Raw genomic sequence first — 22315 nt, 5'->3', positions numbered from 1 at the left:
CCTTCTTCAGGGATCCTCTAAAACTTGCATGGGTAAATATTTGGAGGTTACCAAAAAGGAGAATGGCCTTGTACTCTAGTAGTCTACCAAAAAACTGCAATGCACTCATCCAGTGCTACTAAAGTCATGAAGCACCAACATTGGTCCCATTCAAAGCACACTGCCAGAATCTGTGGGCCATCGGCATTGCCGGTATCCAAGAAGCACTCCTGCTGTGAGGGTGGCTCTCCCTCCAAGAATTCAGTGCAGGCACATCAGCCTCCTTCAGGCCAGGGTCAGTTTTTTGATTCAGCCCTGATACCTTCCATGGACCTGACCACTTTGACTGAGCCCCCGCCTTTACTGAAGTCTGTTTCCAAGGAGCGGTTGCAGACCGTGCTCCAGGAGGAGCTGGGGTAACTTCTAGGCTGGTGCAATTCCGTGGCATCAAGGGTGTCAGCATTGGACTTGTTGATGTCAGTCCAGTTAATTCTAGAGGCCCATTTTCTCACTTTTGACTCTCCATTGACACCAATGCCTGAAGTGCCTGAAGGGTTGTTAGGTCAGTACCGGCTGAGACAGTCTTGGTGTCCAGTCCCTCAGGGGAAGCTTCCTCAAAGTCCAGGTCCCATACCATTATTCAACACTCTCAAACAGAGTCTTACCATGTGTCTAGTCACCTAAGGCAAGTGAGAACACAGACAGAGCACTATTATCCTGAGTCTGATTTGGACCACTGCTCAGCTTCTGAGGAAGAGCAAGAAGGTTCTCTTGGAGGCAGGATTTCTGGATCTTCCCTGATATTCCTCCCCACCACATAAAAGGGAGACAGACTCTCACCCCCTCCCAGGAATTCTCCTTTACCAGTTTTAATAGGAAGATGACTCAGGTCATCCCATTTAAGATGCAGGTTGAGGATGAGCCCACGGCAGAAAGGTTGAATTTCTTTAACTTTGATGCTCTTCCTAAGAAAGCTGTGATGGTGCCCATTCACAACATCCTTACAACTGTTAAGATCGGACAGTGGGAGACTCTCTCTGTAGAGCCTAATCATAAGAATGTCAAGTCTATGTACAGGAGTCCAAAAGGCTCCTGGATTTGAGAAGCTTCAGCTGCCACACTACGGCTGTTGATTCTGCTCTCAAAAGAACCAAGAACTTCAATTCTCCCTCAGTGCCCATGGAGAGGGATGCTTGGACTTTGGATTTATACCAGCTCTTCATGAGTTTGTACTTGAAGTCTTTGAACAGTGTGGCAGACTTTGCAGACACTCTACCAACTGAAAAGGCTGCAGAACTCCATCAGTTAGTAGCTAAGCAGCAGGAGTGCCGAAAGCACATGGCGTGGCCAACATACGATACTTTCAACATAGCATACAGGGCCTCCACCATGGATATAAGAATGCAAAGAATCCTGGCTACATGCTTCTAATCTACAACCAGCTGTTCAGCAGTAGCTAGTGGAAGTACCTGCCAAGGTGTAATCTTTTTGATGACAAGATGGAGGAAATCACTGAGCTCTTCAAGAAACATGCTGACACCATAAAGTTGCTATCTTGGCCGACTCCTGCTATAAACTCGTCCTCCAGGAGTTATTCAGGTGCAAGTCTGAGAAGGCCCTTCTACTCTCAAAGGGATAGGGATCCTCCTACTTCCTACCCTTTCCAGTTGGCCCAGAGCTCTCAGTCCTACCCTAGGCAGCAGAAAGATATGAAATCCCAATCAAATCCCCAGCACGGGAGAAGCTTTTCACAGACTTAACGAGAGTAAAGCTGAAGTACCTGACCTATTTTTAGTGGCCATCACTTCAGCTCCCAGAATCAAGTGAGCTTCAGGCCCTAGTTGCTGAACCACCTTATACCAGATTTCATCATAACAGAGTAGTTCTCTGCACACATCCTAAGGTGATGTCGGACTTCCATCTTAATTGGTCAATCATCCTACCAACATTCTTCCCAAAAACCTATGCCCACCCCGGTGAAAGCACATTGCGCACCTTGGGCTGCAAGTGAGCCTTAGCCTTCTACCTGTATAGACAAAAGCTTATAGACAGTCCACCCAGCTTTTTTCTTTCTTTTGGCCCAAACAGGATGGGGGCAGCCATTGGTAAACACATGTTATCCAAACTTGACAACCAATCCTGCTACATTCCTCCATCTTTCATCTCCTGGTCCATCTTTCTCAGTGTGTTGTGCTATGGCTGTATGTACATCGCTTACATGACAGGTGGGGGCAGAGGATACTTTGGTATTACTTGGGGGGTTACAACCATGTCCTACATGGAACATGTGATACACAGCCCTGCAAGTGTGTTGCTCTTGTGAGCATATGTGCTCCCCCCCCCCATCTATTCTTGCTGTATCTCTAGAATAGTGACACCTCTTCCTCCTCATCCTCTCCTTTGCTGGTCAGGGCTGTGTGGTACTAGACCTGTGTTTTATTGCTTATTGCTTGTTTGTTTGGAGGGGTGACTGGGTATAGTGCTGCCTAATGAATCAGGCAGATTGCAGACATCTGAGCTCTGCTTCCTGGGTCCTTGCTCTCCTCCTTTGCTTAGGGCTACATGTGCTATTAGTGTGTGGCACGTACTGTGTATACAGTGACTGCATGTGGAGAATTGGAGTGCTGCTTGGTCATATATGCCCTGACCACAAGCTCATATCCCATCCCACATACCCAAACACATGTGACATCCTCTCTCTGTCCTTTTCCTAGCCCCAATCCAATCCTGCTGTAAGTGCAAGTTATATATCTCTGCCCCATCTGCCAGTCAAATCTATTTGTACAAATTTTATGCATGGATACACTTTCAGACATGTTCCAATTTAATCCTCTCTTTCCAGCTTTGCCCCTCTGTTGGCACTTCTGTTCTGGGGCATGATGCTTGCTAAACTTTGATTGCAGCCTCTCCCAGGCCCTCTTCATCTCCTCTGGCCAGGCACAAGGAATAATTTGTGCTCCTAGGCAAGAATAGCCTGTCCATGAGGAGGGTGTCTGCAGCACCAAAGTTTTTGTATTCATCTGAGTGTGGCCATTTTGTGAGTGTCTCCAATGTGCATAGCACATGCTGATCACTGGATGACCCACTGCATTTGAGTATTTACATGTGCTACAGTAGTCACACCTATTCTGTAAAAGGTGCTCCTGTTTGTTTTCTCTTTATTGAATACATTTGAATGCCACCATTTATGCATGCGCTCATGTGAGCACCCTTTATTGAATTGCCCTTCATACTACTACAGTGTATTTATACTATTTATTTATTGGGATTTATTAACTGCCTATATGAAGAGATTCACCCAAGACAGTGTATATAGCACGTACCTAGTGTAAACAAGTGTAGGGCCATGGCACAGTCTGGTTCACCTCATCAGGTTACACGGTCCCAAAAGCTCAAATGAAAACCCACCCCAAATCCCAATCTTTGTGGGCGACAGCATTTAAAAAAAAAAAATGCTCATCACCTCTGACCCCTTTGTTGCCAAATTTATGATTCCCATTATCACTCTTTCTCTGTTTGACAATTTTGGGTTGCTGGTCAGCACCTCTGTCCCCATAGTGAATCAGTACTTGCATCTCCAAGAAGTACTAGAAAACACAGTAACCCTCCGTTGTCTTTATTTATGCGTTTATTAATTGTCATTTATATGTATTTGCTTATCCACCCAGTATTTTCATATCTAGGCTGATTATACTGTATGCATAAAATATAATCAACAGTAAATACATACAAATTACAATCTTGAACAAGGAATAAATATATATACATCAAAACAGCAAATATTATCCTAAAGAGACTCAATTTCATATAAACATTTGAGTAAAAAAAACAAGATTTCACTTTTTCAGAAACATAAATGTTCCTGTTCTATACATCCATACAAAGGTAAAACATTCTATAATTCAGATCCATAATAACAAAATGCTAAATTTCATGTAGACATATATTTAATACCATATAGTGCTGGTACTTGCAACAGTAACTGATCTTGAGATGTTAACATCCTCTGTGGTACATGGTAATGAACTGCTTTTGTTACAATTTGCTCTGTCCTCTGCATTTGACTTGATATATCATGACTCATTACTCTATCTTCTAGATTTTACAGGCATATCTGGAAAAGTCCATAATTGGTTTAGAAGTTTTCTCTTTGGTCCTATTCCGTGAAATGGGCAAATACCGTATCAGGTAGCTGCTTAATGGCATGTGGAGTCCCACAGGGGTCTCTGCTTTCACTGATATGTTTTAATCTAGTCATGGTGACTTTTGGTCATTCACTAGAACAAAAGGGTGTATATTATTACACACTAGTAAGAAAGGCCCGTTTCTGTTTTAAAGGAAACGGGCGCTAGCAAGGTTTTCCTCGGAGTGTGTATGTTTGAGAGAGTGTGTGTGAGAGTGACTATGTGAGAGAGAGTGAATGTGTGAGTGTGTGTGTGTGACAGAGAGAGAGTGAGACTGGGTGTGAGTGTGTGTGTGAGAATGAGAGTATGTGCTAGGGTCCCCCCTCCCTCCCAGTTCCAGGGTTGTCACCCCCCCCCCGGTCTGTCTCCCAGTTGCAGGGGGTCCCTACCTCCCTACCTTTTTCCCAGTTGCAGGGTTCCCCCCTCCCTCCCTCCCAGTTGCTATCCATTTGAAACAGCTTTAGACTTGTTTCAGATGGAACAACAATTTAAAAACGATAATGTGAAGCAGCAGCTCCTAGGTGTGCTTGTTTTTGAGTGTATACCAATGACGGCTGCGTAGGGGAGTGGATACAGAGATTAACCAACGGGCTTCCTTGCTTACCGTAGAGTTGCTTTACTCACTTCCACTCCTGTCTATGAAACGTCCTGCAGCATCTCATAGGTGTGCTTGCTTTGTTTTTATTTAACGGGGATGGCAGCTGCGCTGGATTCGGACCCGCTGCTCATTCCCTCCCCCCTCTTCCCAGTCACCAGTGGACCCCGACCCCCACCCTGAGCTGTCAGCCGCCTCCTCCACATTGGACACTCACCGTCTCGCCGCCCTCCCTCGTCGTCTTCTCCGACAGTCCGAATCCGGACTTGGAGAGGGAGGGCGGCGGCGTTTTTTGAGGCCGGTTAGTGTTCGCGGGTGGTTCGGGAGGTTGGCAGCCAGTGTTGAGCGATTCCTAGGCATGGGACCTGGGCCACTGTTTGCTGCTGGCTGGGTCGTGGTGTGTTGCTTGGCATCGGGCTGGTGATGTAGGCAGGGGGAGGAGTAGGGACGCTGTTTGCTGTTGGCTGGGTCGCAGTTGGTTGCTGTGCGTCGGACTGGTGACATCAGTTTTATCTACTCCATGAAGCAGACAACCTCCGAAGAAGCCACGGTTCCAGGCAGCCTCAGAACGTTGGAGGTGAGAATTATTATATAGGATATGCTGATGATAGTACAATATTGGTTACTCTTGATTCCTCTCAATGTAAAACATTGCTGATACAGGATTATTTTTCTCTGGTGGAAGAGTGGGCAAGTACAGCAAGACTAAAACTCAATATGTTAAAAACTAAAATGATATGGTTTGACCCTCCTTCAATTCTACTTCCCCCTTCTGAAATCACCTTCTATGGAGAACACACCAATCTAGAATCATCTCTTCAAATTTTAGGAATTATGCTAAACACATGTCTGTCAATGAAAAGTCCAACTAACTAATATGATTCATTGTGTTTTTTTTATAAATTAAAGAAATTAAATTGGGTCAAGTGTTGTTTCAGCTTGATCATTTGATGCTATGTTCAAGCTTCCATTGATTATTGTAATCTATTATGTCGGTTGTGCTGAAAAATTCTTTGATCATTTACAATTATTACAAAATGCCATGGCTAGAATGGTTTTTGGTCTGAACCATTAATAAAGAATTACTCCTTTCTTATGTAAACTTCACTGATTTCCTGTTTGTGCTCGTTATAAATTTCAGTTACGTACTATATTGTTCACAGTTAATTTATGGTTTGGCCCTGAGTTACCTCCCTATGATAGCATTACCTAAGACTCAACAATCTCTGAACAATTTGCTACTTTTTTCCATCTGTATACAAGATGTGTAAAAACATTTGCCCTTACCAAGCAGCTAAATGCTGGAACCCCTTACCCTCTACACTGAGGACAGAACCTTATCTTAGATTTAGGAAGCTTTTGAAATCATATCTTTTTAGAAAATATATTAAACTAGTAAGAAAGGCCTGTTTCTGTTTTAAAGGAAACGGGCGCTAGAAAGGTTTTCCTCGGAGTGTGTATGTTTGAGAGAGTGTGTGTGAGAGTGACTGTGTGAGAGAGAGTGAATGTACGAGTGTGTGTGTGACAGAGAGAGTGAGACTGAGTGTATGTGTGAGAATGAGAGTATGTGCCAGGGTCCCCACTCCCCCCCCTCCTTCCCAGTTGAAGGGTCCCCCCTCCCTTCCTCCCTCCCTCCCTCCCAGTTGCTATCCATTTGAAACAGCTTTAGACTTGTTTGATGGAACAACAATTTTGCTCACTTCCACTCCTGTCTATGAAACCTCCTGCAGCATCTCATAGGTGTGCTTGCTTTGTTTTTATTTAACGGGGATGATGGCTGCGCTGGATTTGGACCCGCTGCTCTTTCCCTCCCCCCCTCTTCCCAGTACCCAGTGGACCCCGACCCCCGCCCTGAAGCCATCAGCCTCCGCCTCCACATTGGACACTCGCTGTCTCGCCGCCCTCCCTCTTCGTCCTCTCCGACAGTCCAAATCCGGACTTGGAGAGGGAGGGCGGCGGCGTTTTTTTGAGGCTGGTTAGTGTTTGCGGGTGGTTGGCAGCCAGTGTCGGGCGATTCCTAGGCACGGGGGGAGGAGTAGGGAAACACGCTCTGCATATTTCCCTACTCCTCCCCCTGCCTGGGTCGCTGTTTGCTGTTGGCTGAGTCGCGGTTGGTTGCTGTGCGTCGGACTGGTGACGTCAGTTTTATCTACTCCATGAAGCAGACCACCTCCAGGGAAGTCATGGTTCCAGGCAGCCTCAGAACGTTGGAGGTGAGAATTATTATATAGGATGTCTGGCATGAAGTGGGTAAATCTGATTTTATTATTGAGTAATTAGAGATGGTATGTTCTCTCTTTTTCAAATTTCTTTGTAATTCATATTAAATTCAAACTGTAATCAGGGATGTTATGGTCCCTATTCTCAAAATTCTTTTGTAATCTGCCCTAAGCCCAAAGGCAAGTAGTGGAATAGAAATTCTCCTATTGTATTGTACATACGTCTTAGGTCATAAAGCTTAGGGGTCATTCAGCATGGTTTTTAACCGCTTTCAAGACCCAAACAGATAACATCCTCCATTCCCTGTTCTTTGCGTGTCACCATATTTGCTCTGTTCATTCTTTCCTTCCTGCATCGCTCTTGTGCCCTCTCATTCTTACTCTTGTTATATCACATCTTGATTATTGCAACTCCCTGTACGCTCATCTCCCCCTGCACTCCTTTAAATGCCTACAGCTTGTATAATGAATCGCTGTCAAGCTCCTACACAAAGCACACCGCTTTGATCTTGTCACCCCCCCCCCCCCGGACCACTATAGGTTACTGCCCAAATCGAATATAAAATCCTTCTGCTGGTGCAGTTAGTTTATTACATTTGCTATACTGCTAGGCTGTGCACAAAGAAAGATCACAGCGGTTTACAGTAATGAAAACAAATCCATTAAAATCAAATCAGAAAAGATCTAAATAATCAGATATAAATCTCAGTCTCCCCTGCCCCTGTTTACCTCAAACTTCTTATCCCTTACTCCCTCCTCCATTGTCCTAGCTCTTCTGATAACAATCTCCTGGCCCTTCCCCCACCTTCACGGTCTTTGTCTTAACATCTCCTGTGACTCTACTTTCAGATACCTTGGCCCTAAATTATAGAACGACTTACCTCTCAACATCAGGAATCAACCAACACTTGCAGCATTTAAACAAGCTTTAAAAACAAATCTGTTTTCATCCGCCTTTCCTAAATTTAACTAACCATGTTATTTTTCTCCCTTCCTCCCTTGTCCTTTTCTTCCTTCTCTTAAATACCTTTAGTTGTGTGTTAACCGTCTAGATGCCTATGTGTAGGCCTTTGACAGTATGTCAAGCAGGGGCGTAGCCAGACACCCAATTTTGGGTGGGGTGGGCAGAAGAACCTCGCCCCGTCCCACGGGTGATTTGGTCTCTCCTCTCGCCTGCATGCCATATGGTCTCTCAAACATCCCCCCTCTCCCGTATACCTTTTAAATAAAAGATTTTCACCAGCAGCGAGCAGCAACTAATATACACTGCTCATGTTGGCCCCACACCCTTCCCTCTGATGCAGCTTCATATTTCCACCTAGGCAGAAATACATCAGCAGGAAGGCTGTGGGGCCGGTGCGAGCAGTATGTATGTCACTGCTCACTGCAGGTGAAGATCTGCTACTTACAAGGTATGCAGGAGGGACACTTGTTGGGAGTTTTCGGCTGGTGGGGCTTGGGGATCCCTGCCAGCCACATCATAGGTATGCTGCTACTGGGTGGGCCTGAACCCAAAGTGGGTGGGCCTGGGCCCACCCAAGCCCACCCTTGGCTACGCCACTGATGTCAAGTATACCAAAATAAAATAAATAAGAGGCTCCTGCCTGGTTAAATCATGCTGACCAGGCCAGGAGCGGATATTCACCAGCACTTAATCAGAGAGTGCTGCTAAATATATTCTGGGTCTGCTGCAGCACTTTCTGGTTAGTGCCGAAGTGGTCTGCGGGTGGAGCCTGGAGTCATTTGGGCCATCGACATTCAGTGGAGATACAGTGCACTCTAAGTGCACATCGGATAAGCGCATGCTCCGTTTAACTACATGCCATACTTCAGTACCCTTTTTGGCGCCATAAATTTCCATGGGGACAAACTTCGGTTTAGCGCACCAGTGATAAGTGCAAGATTCGCTTATATGCATTGGTTTAAGTCCGCCCCTCTGCATGAAAGAATCCACATAAGTGCACACTTGGAATATGGAAGCCAATTTGCACGTGACAAAGGAGCGATAAATTTGAATTCTATCGCATAATTCTCATTGGTTACCTGCCACAGGCGGTAACCAATGAGAGTTAATTTGTTAGAATTAGCGAAAGAAAGTTGTTAGAGTGTACAATGGAGCTGTCATCACGCAACTGTAAGATTTTAACATTAGCTGAACGAATAGAAGTTCTGAAAAAATTAGAAAACAAACAAAGTCAAGCATCTATTGCTAAAGAATATGGGGTCAATCCCAGTCAAATTTCGCGTATCTTGAAGCAGAAATATCAGCTTCTGGAAGACTGGCAAAACAATACAAATCCACACAGGAAACATAAACAGGTGGGAAAAGCTGAGGATGTAGAAGATGCTCTTCTTCAGCGGTTATCTCAAATCAGGAGCAGACAGTCTATGGAACTCACAGACACAGTAGTGTACAGAGGACTATAACTGATTACTTTAAGTAAGCCTAACGTCAGTTAATGGAGACTGTTTACTGTACGTATAATATACATGTGTTTATCAGATTTCAAGCTTCTTTGGGTCACTATGGTTAAGAGCACGCTCCGGTTAACTGCATGTATTTCTTTGGTCCCAGACCCTTGCACTTAAGCAGATTGCACTGTACACTGATAGCTACCTGGTTAACTGAGGACAGCAAAAGACTGCCCTGAGCTAACCAGGTAGTTATCCAGGTACAGCCACTGTTGGCAGTATCCAGGTAACTCCAGGCAGCCACCCCAGACCTGTTGGTAACTGGACAGGGGCTGGCACTGACTATCTGGGAATAAATAACCACTAACCACTGCAAGTTAAATATTGCCCGCTTACTATTTTTCTCAACTTTTGCAAATTTTGTGAGAAGAGTCTGAACCAATGAACAAAAAATGATACAGCAGTAGCCAGGTGGTGATGTCTATCAGGGGCATAATCGAAAGAGAAGAACGCCCATCTTCCGACACAAATTGGGAGATGGGCGTCCTTCTCTCAGGGTCGCCCAAATTGGCATAATTGAAAGCTGGAGCGTTTCGGCTGTGTACCGAAGGCGGGACAGGGGCGTGCTTAAGGGATGGGTGTCCTCGGCCAATAATGGAAAAAAGAAGGGCGACCCTGATGAGTATTTGGCCGACTTTACTTGGTCCAATTTGTTTCACGACCAAGCCTCGAAAAGGTGTCTGAACTGACCAGATGACCACCGGAGGGAATTGGGGATGACCTCACTTTACTCCCCCAGTGGTCACTAACCCCCTCCCACCCCCCAAAAAAATATAAAAACATTTTTTGCCAGCCTCTATGCCAGCCTCAAATGTCATACCCAGCTCCATCACAGCAGTATGCAGGTTTCTGGAGCAGTTTTTAGTGAGTGCAGTGCACTTCAGGCAGGCAGACCCAGGCCCATCCCCTCCCTACCTGTTACACTTGTGGTGGTAAATATGAGCCCTCCAAAACCCACCCGAAACCCACTGTACCCACATGTAGGTGCCCCTCTTCACCATTTAAGGGCTATGGTAGTGGTGTACAGTTGTGGGGAGTGGGGTTTGGGGAGCTCAGCACCCAAGGTAAGGGAGCTATGCACCTGGGAGCAATTTGTGAAGTCCACTGCTGTGCCCCCTAGGGTGCTCGGTTGGTGTCCTGGCATGTCAGGGGGACCAGTGCACTATGAATGCTAGCTCCTCCTATGACCAAATGGCTTGCAGTTTGGTCATTTTTTGAGATAGGCATCCTCAGTTTCCATTATCGGCAAAAACCGAGGTCGCCCATCTCTAAGGTCGACCATCTCAACATTTAGGTGGACCATCTCTTAGGTTGACCTAAATGTTGAGATTTGGGCGTCCCCGACCGTATTATCAAAATGAAAGATGGACGCCCATCTTTTTTTGATAATACAGGATGCCCTGCCCCTTTGCGGGGACGTCCTCAGAGATGGGTGCCCTTAGAGATGGGCATCCCCGTTTGAAAATGCCCCTCTTTGGATGGTTAAGATTTTATCTGCTGCAGTAAAAAGGGCCCTGGTATATGGGAAAAACAGCCCCTGCCATTACTGCAGGGCCCTTTTTCCTGCAGCTTAGTAAAAGGACCTCTATATGCCTTAGACAATATCATTTATACCTATATTTTTGTATGAAAGTTGCTCTTTATAAGAAAATAATTTGGATATATAGCAGTTCAATTTAGCAGATATGCTTCATTTTTCTTTTACTTTGAAACTTCCATGGCAATAAATAGAAAACAAATGTTTTTCTTCCAGAGTACATACAACTTTATGTCGATTTTCTTCTCAACAAATCCATCTATAAACAGTTTGCAGCATTCTACTATGGATTTCATAGTGTATGTGCTTCAAATGCACTGATGGTAAGCAATTTTGTGGTTTTATAATAGAAAAACTCATGCTGGTTCCTGTCTGCTTAAACGTCGCTGAGCGGGCAGCTCATCAATATTCAGTTGCACTTAACCGGGCTGAGTTAATTCCATGTCAAGTGGACCAATTTTAGAAATCACTCCCACTCAACTATCTTCAATTTTGTTTAAACTTTGTGTATGTGTTTAACCTAAAGTATGATTTGCAAAAATAGTGTCACTAGAATAAAAGCAATTTTCACAGTTACACATTGCTGTGCAATAATAATGTTAAGTTTGCAGTCTTATTTTCTTTGGTATCAATTCAACAGCCTGAAATTCACCCATCTAGATACATTTTTTGTGCTGAATTTGCATATTATATTTTTGAGGCTCCCACTTCTCAGCATTTTCACTAAATTGGATTTAAAATAGGATGAAAAATTTGCATAATGTAATTTTAATGAAACCTTGAACTAAGCTTCCTCCCAGCAATGAGATCAAATTAAAGAATAATTTGCTAGCTTTTGGCAGGCAAGGTTGTTAAAGGAAGGCTAAAAGAAAACTGTCTTTAGACAAATATTCACTGAGATATACATAACTGAAAATTTAAGGTACAGATTTCCCAGTAGGTGTCATGTTAAGACCTTTTCATTCTAGTCCTATTGAAAACATCTGAGTTTTTTTTTTACTACTAGAATTATGTTGGGTTGTTTTGGGATGAGAAGGCTTTGTAGCCCAAAAGAAAACAGTTCAAAAACAACCAAAATGTTTCATATTCTCATACCATTTTCTAGTAGTCTGCCATTACAACAAAGAGGCTCTTTTACTAAAGTGTGGTAAGTTTTGCACTTATCGCATGTTTACTGCAAAAATTAACATGCCATAAGCGCAAAACTTGTACGGAAAATACAGGGGGTGTGCCCCACGTCTGGCCTGCATTTAATGCACATGGCACACAGGTGATAACTGTCAGAATGACAGCTGACTGGAACCTTACAATGTGGGCCTCCCCCCCCCCCAAACACAGATTCTCCCCTGCCACTGACCTGACCATCGATGCGTCACCTGAACCATACCTGACTCCAACCTGACTCCCTGACATCTCTTGATCCCTCCCCAGACACTAAACTTACACCGCCCCCCCTCACGATACAACCTAACCTCCCTCCAAGAAAGGGCCGATCCCCGATCAAATGAGGATCCAGCACAATCTTCCCACTCCCTTCCCTAGTCTTGCCCCTTAACTGTACAACCCCATCCACGACCAGAGCCTTACAATCCCCCCACCCCAACCCTCACCCAGAACTTCCCTGGGAGAGGGCACATTGGTGTTAGTGGTGTACCAGGGAGCAATGACTCCTTGCTGCAGCCCAGATCAGCACCATCATCCAAAATGGTACTTATGACCCTTCGCAGCAACCTTGTGGTGGTACCAATAGGGGTCATCCTTCCACATATGGAGAGACATTTCCATATATGGAAGGAAGTCTCCTAGTAGTAATACTGAAGACTTCCGCTAGGGGCCATCAGCTCCATTCTGAATGACAGCACTAACCCAGGCAGCAGCAAAAGGGATCACTGATGCCTGGGACCCCACTGACACCAGTATTGTCTCCTGGGTAAGTCACAGAGGTGGGTCAGGAAGGTGGGGAAAGAATAAGGCTCTGGCAGGAGGTGGGGTTGTACAGTGTTAGAGGTGGGGTTTGGGGAAGGTAGGCTGGTTGTGCTTACTCTCTATTTGATAAAAAATCAGTTCTGTTGCAGGGAGGGGTTGAATGTGTCAGTTTGGGTGATGCCCCCTCCTAAAAATATTTTTAAAAAACTAAATAATGAGTGATTAGTGCATACAAACTGGCAAATTACTGCAAAACCCTTTAATGCATTTTGAAGCCTTTTTTCACATGCTTAATGTATGTTAGGGAATAATGCCTTTTAGAAGGGCCCCAAATTCTATCAAAGAGACTGTCCTAATTTTATCCACTAAGCTAATTGGGTATCAGCCTGAATATTGGCTAGTGTCCAGTGTGGGTGACTACAGTGAACAGGTTTTCAATGGCAGAGCCTGGACATGGCCTAGAATTGACTATCCAGGCTATAGAAATGATTTGTAGTAGTAATTTAGCCCACTACTGTCAGTGGCTTAAAAATTGCTGACTGCCGCAGGCTGAATATTGGGCCCTAAAATAATATGTAAATTCAAAAAGGAAAACTCAAAATGCTATATTTAACTCCTAAAGAGTAGAGGAGTAGCCTAGTGGTTAATGCAGTGGACTTTGACCCTGGGGAACTGGGTTTCATTCCCACTGCAGCTCCTTGTGACTCTGGGCAAGTCACTTAACCCTATTGCCCTAGGTACAAATAAGTACCTATAAATACTATGTAAACACTTTGAATGTAGTTGCAAAAACCACAGAAAGGCAGTATATCAAGTCCCATTTCCTTTTCCCTAAACAAAAAGATAATTTAGTTTGTAGCAGAATTAGTGTGCAATAGATTAAATCCTTGCAAAAGCAAAGGGGATAAAAGTCTGTATAGGGTCTATATATATTGTCTGCTTGATCATCACACCTGTGCTTTTCTTGTAAAGTGGAGGAGTGGCCTAGTGGTTAGGGTGGTGGACTTTGGTCCTGAGGAACTGAGTTCGATTCCCCGGCACAGGCAGCCCCTTGTGACTCTGGGCAAGTCACTTAACCCTCCATTGCCTGCCGCATTGAGCCTGCCATGAGTGGGAAAGCGCGGGGTACAAATGTAACATAAATAAATAAAGAAGCAATTCTTAGTGGGTGCTTCCTGGTACAGTGATAATTTTACTTTATACAACTCAGCAAGTTTTCATCATTTTCACTTGCCCCCAGATAGTAAATGTTTCATTCTTCTTGCAGCTACTTCGCCCTGAAGAAGTCGAAATTCTTGTTTGTGGGAGTCCTGAGCTAGACATGCATGCATTGCAGAAAAACACTCAATATGATGGCTTTGTGAAAACTGACCCTACAATACGGTAAGGAAGTATTTACAACAGTAAAAATCTACTGATTAGTCTATCTTAAATTATTTCTGCCTCTCTGTATTTAAAATGCAGTTGCATTTTCTTTTGTTTCTGTTGCTTTTTTAAAAAATGTATAAAAGTGTACAGTGCTGCGTAGAGAGGAAAGAGAGGGCTACTCTAAAGGAACTAAACCATGAAGTTTCTGATAAGAAGCTGGGCCTTAGTGCCTGTGTGGACTACAGTCCATAATTTGGCTGCATGACCCAGCCCAGGGCTTTATTTGGCTCTTGGTGTTGACTGGGTCTGTGGTGGAGGGGGGAAAGGACAAGATGGGACTTTTTTTTTAATCTTTGTGGTTATTGCAGGGGGGTTTGTTATGTGTTGGGGGTCCTAAGGAAGGAGAAATAATTCCAATTTGTATAGGAAGGGGGATGTATGGGTGACTGAGTAAAATAAGGACTGCTAAGTCTTCAGTTTTGGTGCCTATTGGCAAGAGAATAATGTTAGAACAGTAAGTTGGAGGGGGAGGGCTGTTAAATGCAAGATCAGTTAATAAAGGCTTTTTGTCAGCAGATCTTTTATTTTGGAAAATTGCTTAGATTTCTTAGTCATAGTAGAGACTTGGTTATTGAAGGAAGTGGCTGTAGTTTACTTAGAAATGTGTCCAGTAGTTTACCAGGTATTTTTTCATAACCGAATAGGAAGGAAGGGTGGTGGAGTGGCATTGGTGGTAAAGAAAGAATTGGGATAATTTAGTATTAAGGTGACACAGGTTGAAGGCAAAGAATATCTACTGATGGGCCTTGGAAAAGGGAATGTGGGGTGGAATGTTGATTGTATATGTTCTACCTGGTCTAAAGTGTTGAATTTAATAAATTACGAATTTATGGGCTTTTAGTGTGCATACGGATTACTCCACTTGTTCTAAAGTGGAGGTTTTTTAAGGGCATTTGGACACCTTAGGGTTGCAACAATTTTCTCACATGCAAAAAAGGCCATATTTTGGACATTGAGGGGCATTTTCAATATGATGTCTAAGTTTGATTTTGGAAGATTTGTGATGATAAGCTCCTTAGGAATTAGCCCCTCTCTGTGGAGATATGATATCAGCTGTCACTCCAAATGTGGCACAAAGAGGGGCATTTTCGAAAGGTTGTCCAAGTATGAATTAGGATGCCCTCGTGACGTCGGCCAAAATCAGGTAGGTATAATCGAAAAATAGTATGGACGTCCTTAGACATTCCATTATCACAGTTCAAAACATCCAAATCAGAGAAGTCCAAAGTATAGTAAAAAGGATGCCCATCTTTCAGAACTGCGAAAGGACGTCCCTAAAACATTTACTGTACTTGTCATATCAACGTCCTTCGGCGGTTCAACGAGAAAGATATCCTTTTTACTATACTTTGGACTTCTCTGATGTACCTGGTTGTTCCGTAAGTACAGTGCATGTAGTTGCGGACGTCCAGTTAAGGGAAATATAAGGAACATTCATAAGTGTAAAATACAGCAACAAGGACGCGTTTCTCACAGAACTGCTGAAGGATGTCCATCTTACAAGGCCCACTGAAGGGAAGAGCAGCTGGGGACGTTTATCATTATCACCCGTAATCGAAATGAGGACGCCCAAATCGCCAGAGCAGCTTGGGGACGTTTAGGGATTTTGTCAATATTTGAAACTAGACGCCCATCTCAGGGATGCCCATCGCGTTCTTACATGGGTGTCCCTGGAATAGTACTTAAGTGCCCTTCTCTGTATTTTCGATTCTTTGCATCGCATTGGTACAATGGCACCAAAGCAACCACCCACCCGCAAGGGTAATTTCAGCAACCCAGAAATTGAACTGCTGGTTCAGGAAATCCAGAGGAGGCACATGCATCTCTTTGCTCCCATAGGCCAGAGGCTGGCTGCTACAACAAAGCAGAGAGAATGGGATGCAGTAAGGGACCGGCTCAACACGGTCTTCTACTGTGGCAGGGATGTGGAAGACAAACGGAAGTGGCGCTGGCTGAGGCGTGATGTCAGGAGGAAGGCTGGTGCCAACCCCCCCCCCCCCCCCCCAGCAGATGACACCGCTAACTTGACCCCCATCAAGCGCATCATTCGTGGGCTCTTGCCCCAGGAGGGGATCCACAGCATTGGGTCCCTTGACACATCAGCACAGTCTGAGGTCTCAGGTAGGTTGACCATTAGGAAGCTGGGGTATCTGTTGTGCTGCACTACACTCTGTTTTACACAAGTGGGGGACAGTGTGGTGTTCCTCAGTAGGGGAAGGGGTGAGAACACCACATGCAATACAAATCACTATTCATTACAGACCATGACACAGGGAGTAGCAGGGGGGAGGGGGAGGATTTCCAGTAATGTGTGTGTAGGTTACCACTGTTTCACAGCTTTGGGGGCCTTTCCCATTCCCTCCTCTTTTCCCATCACCAAACTCTGCATATCTCCTTCCCACACCTCTGTGCTGTAGCCACTGTGTTGTCCTCTGCATACCTTCCACAGTTCTATGTCTACCCACCTGCCTGTGTGGCTTTCTTCCACATCATTCTCTGTAGTACACTGCGCTCCTCATCTCTAGCTCTGTACCATGTACAGTGACATCTGTGGCTTGCCTGCCAATCCCATTCCTCACCATCTCTTTGCTGGGTCTTTGCGTGTGGGGCTATGTATATGAATGCTGAAAAACAAAAGTGGGTTATTTTGACCAACACACTTCCTCCCCTTTTGCTATGCAGGTGATGACAGCCAGTCAGAGGAAGAAGCTGGCCCTAGTGGCCACCAGCTCCAGGACACATAGCAGCAAAACAGTGGGCCTGCACAAGAAAGCACACAGGACAATGGGGTGGAACCACAGGACCCAGCAGCAGCAGCAGCGCCAGCTCTCCCTCCACCACCTGCAGCAGAGGCTCTCTCTCCACCACCCGCAACCTTTGCTGATGGTGACACTGAAAAAGAAGATACAGAAGGGGGGGCACCTCCTCGGCAGAGGCCATCCAGCCAGAGAAGGCAGCTACTGTGCCTCGCCACACAATTGCTGGGCCAGAATGTGCACATGGAAGATTACCAGCGCCAGAAATTGGAGCTGCAACAGGAAGCGCTCCAGGTGCAACGGGAAGTGGTACAGGCCCAACGTGAAGTAGTACAGAAGCTCCAACAGCTTGAGCATAGCATTGAGGGCCTATGCCATGACCTGAAAGCACCTAGAACAGCCCTGATGCAGCAACAAGTGGCGTCTACTTCCACCACTGCACAGCAACCACCCACTAAGAAGAGGAGCTTGAGATCCTCAGTCTCCCCAGCCACTGGTCCAGCAGCCACCACATCAGCTCCCCTTCTGGGTGCTGTGCCCAGGTTGCAGGGCAAGCCACAGACCTCAAGGTGGCAGACTTCCACATGGCAGCCGAGGCAGCAGGCTGCCTTGTGGACACAGAGGAGGAGAATGGGAGCTCATCAGAGGACTCAACAGAGTTCCCCTGCAGCATCAGCTGCAAAGGAACACGGTGGGAGGGGTAGGAGGGGACGGAGACGGGGCCAGGGGAAGGGGCGGAGAAAGTGATGGGACATGCTGGGGGGGGGGGGGGTGAGGGTTTGAGGGAGGGGAATATGCACAGAGCGGGTGATGGTAGTGGGGGGTGGTGGAGGAGGGGAATATGCACAGAGCGGATGATGGTGGTGGTGGTGGTGTGTATATACTATGTCATAGAAATAAATGTCAACTTACTCTCACACAAAACTTATCTTGATCAGTCTTTGCATGGTTCTGTCCCGCAGCTGGTGTGCACTCTGCTCTGCTCTGTGGGTGGGAGGTGGAGGGGGCTCCTCATCCTCTTCATCTGGGGCCTGCTGCTGTGGTGGCTATGGCTCTTCTGGGAGGTCCTGTCCTCTGCGCATTGCCAAATTATGTAGCATGCAGCAGGCCAGGAATATCTTTGCCACCTTTTGGGGGCTGTACAGGAGCTCCCCTCCAGAACGGTCCAGATATCGGAACCTGTTCTTAAGTTGTCTGAAGGTGCACTCAATGATGCGACAGGTGGTCCAATGTCTACTGTTGTAGTTCTCCTCTGACCCTGTTTGTGGGTGCACTATGGGGGTCATGAGTGAATTCCGCTGTGGGTAGCCTCTGTCACCTTTGGGGAGAAGCAGGATGAGAAAGATGTGTGTATTGTTTGGAGCTGGTACCTTGTGCAGGTGGGGGGGGGGGGGGGGATAGTGGATTGTGGAGGGTTGCCCAGTGGAGGAAGTATAGTTTGGACAGATCCATGCTGCACTTACCTAGGAGCCATCCGCCGGTGATCTCCCCTCAGTCAAACCTGCGGAAGATTCCTGAGTGCTGCAATATGTAGGCGTCATGGGTGGAACCTGGGTATAGGGCACACACGTCTAGAATCTCCCCCTGGGCATCACACACAACTTGCATATTGAGTGAGTGGAATGCTTTCCTGTTCCTATAAGTGGCCTCTCGTGTCCGGGGGGTCTGAGTGTGACGTGTGCAGTCAATGGCACCTATGACCGAGGGGAAGTGAGCTATGGTATAGAAGTCAGCCATGTTGTTCTGCAGGGCCTGGGGGGTGGTGGGGAAGGTGATGCACTCAGAGGTGTGGGTAATGAAGGCATCAAGGAACTGGGTGAGGCAATTAGAAATGGAAGCCTGGGTGAGACCCGTGTTCACAGATAGGACAGACTGGAAACTCCCAGTGGCCAGAAAAGATAGAGAAGCAGTGATCTTTAGGTGCATAGGGATGGGGTTGTTCCTATGGGTCCTGGGCTGCAGGAGGGGTTTGAGCTGGTCACAAAGGTGCTGAATGTCAGCCCTATCAAAGCGGTACCTAGTGAGACACTGCAGGTCAGTGAGGTCTAGGAAACTGCTACGGGGCCTGAAAACTCTGTGGCGTGAGTACCTCCTGCGGTGCCTCCCCTCTTCCTCCAACATGAAAGCCACCTGTGCATTTAGTGCCTCCGTTTCCCCTCACTACAGGTGCAATGCAGTGCCACCAGTGCTCATCTCTCCCTACCAACTTGATGAAACACAGCAGCAACAAACAGAAGTTGACACTCGCTGTCCCACCACCGACAAACAATGTGGTCACACACAGCAGAGCCACACTGCAAGCACTCTCTGACCTAGTACAAACTCTCCTGCCACACCCTCTAGCCACTCACTCTCCAAGCAGTCTTCACAAACACGCTGCAGTAGTACACAGGACAAAGAGACAAACAGAGACTACAAACAGGTAAGGGAATGAAATATGAACTTGGGGACAGTGAATGGAGATGGATAGGGGGAGGGGATGGGGAAGATAGAGGAAGGAGTAGTGGTGTCTGGGTTTGGGAGCTAGAAGGGGTAGGGAAAGCTGAAAAGATAAAACACAAATGAGGCAGATGAGGGTGAAAATGTTCCGAATACGGCACACAGACAAAGGTAGCAGGTACTCAACAAACTCTCAGCTTTCTCTCCGAACAATGCTCTCGCCACTCTCCAACTGCACAAAATCGCTAATGGGTCTAAAGACAACTTCCCCCTTACCCTGGTCGCTTTTATTTCAGGTCTAACTAAGGACGCTCATGTTCCCACCCATGCAAAACTATTTCGCTAGCCGTTATACGCTGTGGGCGCCCATCTCGTAATGCCGCCCCTAACACGACCCCTGTGGGGACGACCATAGATGGGCGTCCTTGCTCTGAGGACGCCCTTATGGCCCTGTTTCAATTATTGGATTTGAGAGACCTTCTTTCACGGGGACGCCCATGTGCCTTTTGTATCGCTTTTTTGACGCCCTTCTCTTTCGAAAATGAGCCTGATTGTTAGCCTTTGAAAAGCACTGTGGCTTTTAGTTTCACTTTTCATCAGCTGAGGTCCATATGTGTTTAGGCTATTTTGTACTGAGGTAAAATATGGTCTTCTATTATTTAAATTATTATATATATTCTGACTTGGATACTACATAGGTGATTCTAAAGAATTTCCAGCTTCTGTTGAGTTTGATGAAGATGCAGGATTTCAATCAAATTTGTGGTGTGTAGAAGCTAGATTTCATGAGAGGAAACTGCATTGATTGTTTTCAAGAATAAGTACTGGTCAGCTTACAGTGTTAGTAGGGAAATATTCCAATGAAATAAAGTTTATATATTAGAAAATAATTTGAGAAATGTATTGCTCTTGACTTGTAATGTTTCAGAACATATAGTCCTCTTATTCAATAACAGTAATGTACTTTTTTTATTCTGGATTGTGCATCACGCTGGTATAATACAAGTGCCTGGACTCCTTTACCCAATTTTAGGAAGAATCTATATCATGCTTGTCCTTAATCAGTTTTATAACTAAGTACAAAATGGGGAACATCTCAGTGCTACTTCCTCTTGTTACTTGTGAACAGTTGAGCAAGCTTAAAAAACTGGTAATCATGATTTTTTTTTTTTTACACATTCTCACAAAGTTTCTGCCTCAGAGGATATTTAACTACATCTGCATAGTCTTGGGAACCTAAAAGTGCCAGACTTGTTGAGAAGTCTTTGTTAAAATGGCTGTCCCAGGTGTCAGCCTGTGCTTGCAGTTTTTGAGACTGCAGGGTAATAATGTCCTGTGGGTTTAGCAGAGAGCTGCTGACTGCATGCTTTGATGATCCCCAGCGGGCCTCATTGTTTTATATTCACACAACCAAACTTTAGACTTCGGCTGAAACCAGGTGATAAATTTCAGCTGAGGTTTCGGTCGAAAATGTTTAGTTTCGGTAGCGGTTTCATTTTTGGATGAAACTGAAAAAAGTAGTTTTGGTCAGCCTCTATTTTAAAAAGAGAAGGATCCCTAAAGACAGGAACCAAGACCCTTTTTACTATTCACCAATAATGTTAATTCATTACCTTTTTCACATTAGTCAGCAAGATCTTCATACTTCCTCTGTCAAGGTACATCTCAGTGCTATTTTAACTTACCATAAAATAATCAATGAGGCTTCAATTACAAAATATCCCTCATTGTAAGAGAGGGCTTATTCATGCTAAAGTGCCTTTTTCAAACTCCCCATATCTATGGGACTTCAATGTAGTTTTAATGCAGTTGATGTAATCACCGGTTGTCAAAGTTATATATAGTTCAGACACCTTTCCTGGAAAATGTTTTTTCTAATAGTGATCATCTTGACAAGATGAGCACATGACATTCAAGCCCTTATATCTTGCCCACTTTACATGCAACCTTTTTTTTTTTAAACAAAGTTATATTAAGAACCCATCCCTAAATTGCTTGGATTCTACCACTGTTTCATCTGGAGCTCCTTTGTCCATGGCACCATCAGAGGACATCACCTAAACTGTGTGACTAATTTATCCTGCTGTTTATGGAGAACACCTACTACAGGTAGACAATTTTGCTTTATGCCCAAGTTCTTGTAGTTTTTCATTTAATATATGGCCCTGACTACTGTTCCTAACCAGTTTGGTTAAAAGAGTAGAATCCACTAAATTAGAACATATAAGAGATGGACACAAGATTGCATTTGTAGACTCACCATTTATAGCTTCTAATATTTTTCCCTCTAATATTTTTAGCAAACCCTTACTCCAGTTGGGGTGCCGTTCACTACAGCAATCTTGCAGCTGTGTGAGAAGAACAAAGATGCTTTCAGGGCATATTGTACCTTCTGCCAAGGATCACTACTACTACTACTACTTAACATTTCTAGAGCGCTACTAGGGTTACGCAGCGCTGTACAAATTAACAAATAAGGCCCATCCCTGTTCAGAAGAGCTTACAATCTAAAGGACAAAATGTCAAGTTGGGGTGGTCTAGATTTCCTGAGTAGAGGTGTTGTGATTAGGTGCTGAAGGCGACATTGAAGAGGTGGGCTTTGAGCAATGATTTGAAGATGGGTAGGGAGGGGGCCTGGCGTATGGGCTCAGGGAGTTTGTTCCAAGCATGGGGTGAGGCGAGGCAGAAAGGGCGGAGCCTAGAGTTGGCGGTGGTGGAGAAGGGTACTGAAAGGAGGGATTTGTCTTGAGAGCGGAGAAACAGTCTGTTCAGAAATATTT

At 45.2% G+C, this 22315-nt stretch overlaps 1 protein-coding gene across 1 annotated transcript in view; it reads left to right on the top strand.

Moving 5' to 3' along the window:
- Window positions 1-22315, top strand: part of HECTD2 (HECT domain E3 ubiquitin protein ligase 2) — a 137203-nt gene that overhangs the window by 103797 nt on the left and 11091 nt on the right. The window contains exons 18-19 of the mRNA XM_030204820.1: window positions 11203-11309; window positions 14180-14295. Coding sequence (XP_030060680.1) covers window positions 11203-11309; window positions 14180-14295 — 223 coding nt within the window. The remainder of the gene's footprint in view (window positions 1-11202; window positions 11310-14179; window positions 14296-22315) is intronic.

This window comes from Microcaecilia unicolor, chromosome 5, assembly GCF_901765095.1.
Source record: "Microcaecilia unicolor chromosome 5, aMicUni1.1, whole genome shotgun sequence".
Classification (NCBI taxonomy): Eukaryota; Metazoa; Chordata; class Amphibia; order Gymnophiona; family Siphonopidae; genus Microcaecilia; species Microcaecilia unicolor.
This window is presented reverse-complemented; position numbering and strand designations above follow the sequence as displayed.